This window comes from Tasmannia lanceolata, unplaced genomic scaffold (assembly GCF_043159265.1).
Source record: "Tasmannia lanceolata isolate RefF3 unplaced genomic scaffold, GAP_Taslan_0.1 ptg000037l, whole genome shotgun sequence".
In the NCBI taxonomy this organism is placed as follows: domain Eukaryota; kingdom Viridiplantae; phylum Streptophyta; class Magnoliopsida; order Canellales; family Winteraceae; genus Tasmannia; species Tasmannia lanceolata.
The window spans coordinates 18,131,642-18,138,693 of NW_027518714.1; the positions used below are offsets into that span (position 1 = coordinate 18,131,642).

General features: G+C 41.8%; 1 protein-coding gene across 1 annotated transcript; it reads left to right on the plus strand.

The window, feature by feature from the left end:
• The first annotated feature begins 4,760 nt into the window (after positions 1-4,760).
• Positions 4,761-6,868, plus strand: LOC143861282 (uncharacterized). The gene is made up of 4 exons (XM_077372223.1): positions 4,761-5,048; positions 5,255-5,943; positions 6,100-6,312; positions 6,433-6,868. Exons 1-4 carry the CDS (start codon positions 4,761-4,763, stop codon positions 6,866-6,868), a joined length of 1,626 nt encoding a protein of 541 aa, XP_077228338.1.
• Positions 6,869-7,052: the final 184 nt, after the last annotated feature.

Consider the following 7,052-nt stretch of genomic DNA (forward strand, 5'->3'; position numbering starts at 1 on the left):
TTAAACCTTAGGTCCCTCTCATTGCAAAGGCAATGATGGCGCTAGCTAGAGCCCTCTTTTAGGAGACAAGCTGTGTCTCAACAGAAAAATCAAACCTTTTTGGGAGACAGGCTATGTCTCATGCAGAGAAAACTATATCCTTTAGATGCAAGCTTTGTCTCATTAGTGAGTCCATCCTTAGGAGACATGCCATGTCTCGTTTGCACCGCTCTTAGAGTCACCAGTTTGAGAGTTAGTCTTTAGCGTAGGAGTCTGTTCTTAGTTAGAGAGTCCTTCAGTTTCAGGAGTCAGTCCTATCATCATAGGGGTTATGATTCTTTCCAACCTCTCATCAAATCATGTGATTTTTATCCACTCTTGCAAGGTATAGGATGCTGTCCAACCCTTGCAGAGTCGTGATTCTGTCTTTTTTCCCCCGCAAAGCATAAGATGCTGTCCAACCTTTGCGGGATATTCAGGAGTTTGTCCTACCCTTATGATGATAGGGATTTGTCCTCTTGAGTAAAAAACACTTGAAAATTCAAAAACATCTAAAAACAAAAATCTCAAAAATCAAGAGTCATTAGGAGTAGTTAGGAAATTCTATTCTGAACTACGTTGGCTTGATCCCTTTCCACAGGGTACGTAGTGCAGCTCGGGATTCATATCCCAAGTCCAGCCAAACCTTTCAAAATAAACATTTTAAACCTTCAAAAAATATAAAATTCTTCAAAACCTTTTCGAAAAGATCTTCCTCTAGAGTTAGGAGTCTGTCCTAGCTGTTTAGAGTGTTTAGAGTTAGGAGGCTGTCCTAATTTGTATTGGTATGATGTGTCTTGTCGTGTGAGTGTCCCTAGAGTTAGGAGGCCTCGAGTCGATCGGTTAGACATTTAGTCGAACCGATGGCTAGACTAGGAAGCATATAGTCAGCCCATGGTTTTCATTAGGTTGCACAGCCTAGATACACATAGGATGTAGGGCCCACCTGCATTAGCTTAAGGCTAATTAACTTGCATTAGTTAGGGCATATAGAGAGTCCTAAAAATTACAATTCACCTGAACTTAAGCAATCGTGCAAAAAAGCTTTAAAAATCAGTCGAGTCTAGTGGATCGAGTCTAGGATAGCGGTTCTAGATGGTTAGGCATTGTAGTTTAGAATAGGTCATTGAACTACGTTGACTCCGATTCTTCCCGAGGCCGGGATACGTAGAGCAGCTGGGATGGACGGCCATCTTGGTCCGAGTCAAGTCCTGCATTAGAGTTTTATGATTCATCTTGTCCAGTCATGTATAGAGTTGATTTGTGCTGTATGTTTTGCTGTGTTTTCTTACTTTCATGTACAGATCCTATACCTTTAGTTGTAGCATGCATGCGTTTGTACACCAGAACTCAGACACCAATTAGGCATGACACTCATAACCTAGCTATTCTTAGGTGACATTTTTCTCATTTATTTTGTGTGTGCTTATTATTCACCTCCGAGACATGCATGATTAGATAGACGTATTCTCGGAGATATGTGTTCCCATTTCACATGACTTTCGCCCAAACTCTTCAAAATCAATAAGTAAATGGCATAAGAGACCAGATGTTTGCACTTGGGCGGATGAGGTGCTCTTCGGACCTTCCAAATTCGTAACCAGGCACGAACCTTCTTTTATATCTCTGGTTATCCGTTGCAACAGAGTATAGTATGGGATCCAGGGCCCACTTCCTTGGATGACGACTCTTCTTTGTTTAAGGTACGCCTCGAATCTGGGCTAGTCCCCGAATCGAGAGGTATCTCACCTTTGTATCGCCACTCATACTGTGAGAGACACATTCTTTCGAGAGTTCCTTGGTAGAGCTCTCCATTCACGTGGATGATCCTGAGACTTCGTGTGGGGCCCGCCCCCCGCCTCTCTCGAATCGGGGTCCACAGGCTGGCGACTCTGCTGGGGAATTCTTTCAAGATATTACCTAACTCTATTAAAATGCCATTTGTTACTAACTTTGAAGAATTTTGGGCTAAAATCATTATAAATGGGAATTTAATCGTTTAGAATCCAGGGGCACCAAATAGGTATTTAAAATAAGGGATTCACACACTACACATCATACATCATTTTCTTTTTTATTGTTCTTTTATTGATTTTATTATTATTGGCTCCATGGGATAGATACAATGCGTGCCACATGGGATGTCATTACCCTGTTGGTGCTGTTGTATCTATTTCCAAGCTATGCACCAGTGCTGCAGTCGTAAACACTCGGTGTACTTGTGTTTACAGCAGCCGGTGAGCAATGAAGCATACTGTATATAACACTTGGTGTACTTGTGTTATATACTTAAAGTATGGATCATATGCATAGTGCCCGATATATTGAGTTCGGAGCTCTACTTTCATTTTACATATATTATGTACATGAATATATTTGTTGATTTAGTAAAACCCAATTAGGATCTAGATGTGCTTATACATATTGCATTCATATAAGGACGAAGATATATTGCTTATACATGTGGAGCCTAGATTTAGGAGCCATGTCTTATCCATAGATTATTGTAGCTCACCCTATGTGGCTACAACGCAGTCCTAGTACACTCATATGTTTGTCTTGAGTCAAGTGTCTTGACTCTGCGGGATTATATTTAGGGCTGGTGCCCCTGGTTAGGATATATATATATATATGTATATATCTATATATTGATTATTAGATTAGGGCCTACTCATTAGTGAGGCTTCCTTATCTAATCAAATCTGTTATATCAGTCCGTTTTTCAGCTCTAGACCCGACCAATAGGTTTTGCTTGCCTCTCTCATGGTTGTAGCTTATCTTTTGTTCTATTCATTGAGATTTTTGTCCATATATCTCTTGATTATAAGATTAGGACCTACTTTCTAGTAGCGATTCCTGGCGTTATTCTCCATTCCCTAATTATCCCATCCTATTCTTTATGTTTAGGTCAAATCATGGCGAATAATGTGTTGAAAGGCTGGATAAGCGAGACTATTAGGGCTCTTCCGCGAGAATCTTTGGAATGGAGTATGGCTAATCGGTTCATCTGTACCTTCAATCATTTGAGTGTATCTGATATAAATTGGAAGTTTCTCCAAGCAGCCGCTGGATTCTGGGATCCTAATCTTCATGTTTTTCGATTTGGATCTTTTGAGCTTTGTCCTATATTCGAGGATTGGTGTGCTTTATTAGAGCTCCCAACAGAGGGACTTTGGATACGATCTTCGAATATAGATTCCTCTCATTCTCTTTTTTGCAAGCTATTCAAAAATCAAACCATTGATGCTCTTCCATGCTTAACGGATACATGTGTGCAAGTTCAAAACCTCATTACACTTTTTTCAGAGTTGTCGACGCAATGCTTTAATTTTTAGTGTCTTTGCGCGATATGTCATTCGAAAAAACCCACGTGTTGCTCCGTTAACCTTGTTAGCCGTGGTAGACCAAATTAACGAAGGGAGGAATCCAATCCCCACCATGTTAGCAGATACCTTCTTGGGACTAGATCTTATTACTTCCCAAGAGATCAAAGACAATTTCTGTGGGCGTGTCAAGTTGTTGTATGTCTGGCTTGGTGAAAAACTTCAAATTCTTCAGTGACAAAACCAAAATCCGTATACCCTGAAGAATTTCCATACATGGAAACCAATAGCCAATCGACCTCAGTCCATTGATGAATGGCGCAATTGGTTGCAACATGTAAAGGAAAGCCAGTTTCGTTGGGTAAGTCATTCATGCTTTCAAGTTTTTACTAGCACTTACCCACATCCGTTTGTTTATCTCATGGGTACCGAGAAATCTTCTTTTTATGAACCCATGCGATTTCTCCATCAGATTACGGGAATTTCATGTCCTCTCGGAATCATAGTCCCTCATCTTTGTGAAGATCTCACTCCTGATCTTATCAGATCCATTGTGGCTGCTTGGGAAAATAAAAATATGGAAAGGAGGTTCAGTTTATCATCCAAAATCCGACGTGGAGAAATATCAGAAGAGCCCGTAAGCAGGAGAGCTCGGCTTGAGGAGCCTTGATGATCTATATTTTGTTCTATTATCTTGATTTTTGTATTTCTTATTATTATCAATCTGCTTATCCAATTGTGATCAGAGATTAATATTTTTCATCCGTTGTAACCACAATTTGAATTTTATTAATGAAAGTGTGTTTCTGTTTCTCTTGTCACTGTTTGATCAGAATAGTTTATCTCGATTATCAAATTTTAATCTAGTGTTTATATTTTCATAACATGATTCTTGATTGAGCAGCCATTGCTCCTAAGAAAACCCTCGTTTCAAAATCAACCTGGTCCCGTCAGTCCGCTGATTCCAGGCTGAGTCGATTTTCTTCTTCACCAATTTCTTTTACCTCCCCTGTATTACCTTTCTCTAATCTCCTGGAAATCCCTTCGCTCGTCCAATTTACACCTGAACCAATGGCGGAGAATGGAAGTAATACCCTTGACACCAATGAGATGATGAAGATTATCCTGGCGCAATTGGGCACTATCAATGAAGAAATTACCCGTCTAAAAAATGATAGGAGTTCTACTTCTAAGGAGCATGCACCCCAGCATCCTTCAGTCATACCTCCTCCACCTCCTATGATGAGCAGACCAGTAGTGTTCGTTGTTGAGGATGACTTCGAGGATAAACAGTATGCAGAAGATAATTGCCTCCCTCATCTGGAGAGAGTTGATAATGAAAAAGTGATAACAGACAGAATGGATAGGCTGGCCTAGGAGATGGAAAACATAAAATTTCAAGGCCCGAAGAAGCTGAACATGGCTGATTTCATGATTTATCCGAGAGTCACACTGCCTCCAAGATTTAAAGTACCAGACATGGATAAATATGACGGGACCGGGTGTCCTAGAAGCCATCTAATGCCAGTTCTTCCGCTTTTACAGCAGCACGACTTATCTCCAGAGCAGGTTGCTCTTCTATTCCCTAGATCCCTTGTTGGAACAGCTAAGAAGTGGTTCCTGAGTTTGAAATCAGAGGAGATCAGAACTCTAGAGAATGTTGCAAATAGGTTCGTCGAACAATTCTCCATGGAAGAGGGGATCGACGTAACCAAGAGAGACCTCAAGGCTTTGAAGCAGGGCCATAATGAAACCTTCACTTCCTTCATCCGCAGATGGAGAAGGAAAGCTCGCAGATGACTCATCGTCTTTCAGATGAGGAGGAAATCAAGATAGTGGTGAAAAATCTGTCGCCACAATATTATCACCACATGGCTATCTAGTATTTTCTTGACTTCAATCATCTCATTAAGACTGGGACCCAGATAGAAGATGCATTGGCTAAGGGCCTGAGATCAAGAGCTTCGTCTGATGTCAGAGAGGGGAAGAGACCTGTGATAGCGCCAAAAGAAGTACATAATGTCAATTATGTCAGACCACCACCCAGGGAAATCACTGAAGTGAGAAGGCCTCCGATGGAGCAGAAGCCTCCTCGTCACTTTGATCCCCTTCCATATTCTTTGTCCGTAGCTTTGAAGAAGCTGTTGAAGGACAGGAAGATCAAGCTGCCTGACATTAAGCCCTTGCCCAATCCATTGCCGAGATCCTGGAGAGAGGATCAATTTTGTGATTATCACCGCAACACGGGCCATATCACTGACAGGTGTTTAGCTTTGAAACACCAAATACAAAACATGATCGATAGGAAGGAGCTGTCAATTGAGCTACCAAATGTAACCAGAAACCCCCTTCCGACACATGCAATGCCGCCTCCACCCTCGGTCAATGTCATTTGCGCCGAAAAGTCCATCATTGATCCTGCTTCCTTCATATGCACAATTGAATCTGAGGGAAATTATGTTTTGAAATTTGAGGAAGAAGATCAGTGGGCAGAAACGGAAGAGCCATATGTCTTATCCTGGAATGACCCTGATGTGGCTGGGCCATCAAACCGGTCGTACATTCGCCAGTGTGAGGATGAAAAGAAAGAAAGCGAATCTCGGTACATCTTAAGGGTGAGTGATGATGAGGAAGAAGAGATAAAAACCCCATACATCCTTAAGATAGAAGATGAAGATCTGTTGCTCTTAAATGATCAATGCGATGAGCTCCGCCACGTCACACGTGGTTGATGAGTCTTCAAACCAGCTGAACTCAGAGTTGATAATCCTGCTGAGGTTGCAAGAGCAGTTGACAGTCAGAAACAGAAGCAGAGACTTGATGAAGAAGAAGATAACCTGTTGAATCAGTTAAAGAAAACCCAAGCTAATGTTTCAATTTGGGTTTTACTGATGGCATCACCGAAGCACAGACAGGTTGTACTTCGTGAGCCGAACTCGTCCCAAGTATCAGTTGAGATTACTCCAGACGAGTTGGTCGGTTTGGTGGCCACGACCAAAGCTTCAAAAGCTTTATCTTTCTCAGACGAGAATTTGCCGTCATAAGGAAAAGACCATACTCGTCCTCTCAAAATTACCCTACTGTGCAATAGGAAGAAAGTTTTCGAAGTACTAGTAGACAATGGGTCAGCTCTGAACGTGTGTCCTTTGAGTACTGCCACTACTCTGGGATTTGGGCCTGAAGATTTTATACCGTCTGAGCAAGGCATATTGGCATATGATGGGACCCGAAGGGATGTAATTGGAACACTGGCTACTGAGATTGTCATCGGAGAGGAAACCTTTGACATTGAATTTCAGGTGTTGGATATCAAGACTTCCTTTTGTCTCTTGCTTGGTCGACCTTGGCTGCACAAGGTTGGAGTTATCCCTTCCATGCTTCACCAAAAACTAAAATTTATTCGAAACAACCGGGTGATCACAGTCAGAGGAGATCCCGAGCCAGAAGTCGGACAAGAGATCCCGAGCCAGAAGTCGGACAAATATCTCAGGAGCTTGTTACTGAAAACACAAGAGATATCAGTCTGACAGGATTTTTAGTAGAAGTTTCGGCTATCACCATGGAAGAAGCTATGAGTGAAGAAATTATGTTTCTCTCTAGCACCAATACTTGGGTAGTCAAGATGATGCGCCGATTTGGATATATCCCAGGAGTTGGTCTGGGAAAGAATATGCAAGGTCCGACTGAGCGGCCAGAGTTGAAAGCATCTGA

Excerpts from the sequence above, each read along its gene's own strand:
- LOC143861282 (XM_077372223.1), top strand. The coding sequence starts at position 4,761 with ATGGCTGATTTCATGATTTATCCGAGAGTCACACTGCCTCCAAGATTT. Across the intron at positions 5,049-5,254 it reads CCATGGAAGAGGGGATCGAC|ACTGGGACCCAGATAGAAGA; the intron begins GTAACCAAGAGA and ends CATCTCATTAAG. Across the intron at positions 6,313-6,432 it reads GTTGAGATTACTCCAGACGA|GAAGAAAGTTTTCGAAGTAC; the intron begins GTTGGTCGGTTT and ends ACTGTGCAATAG.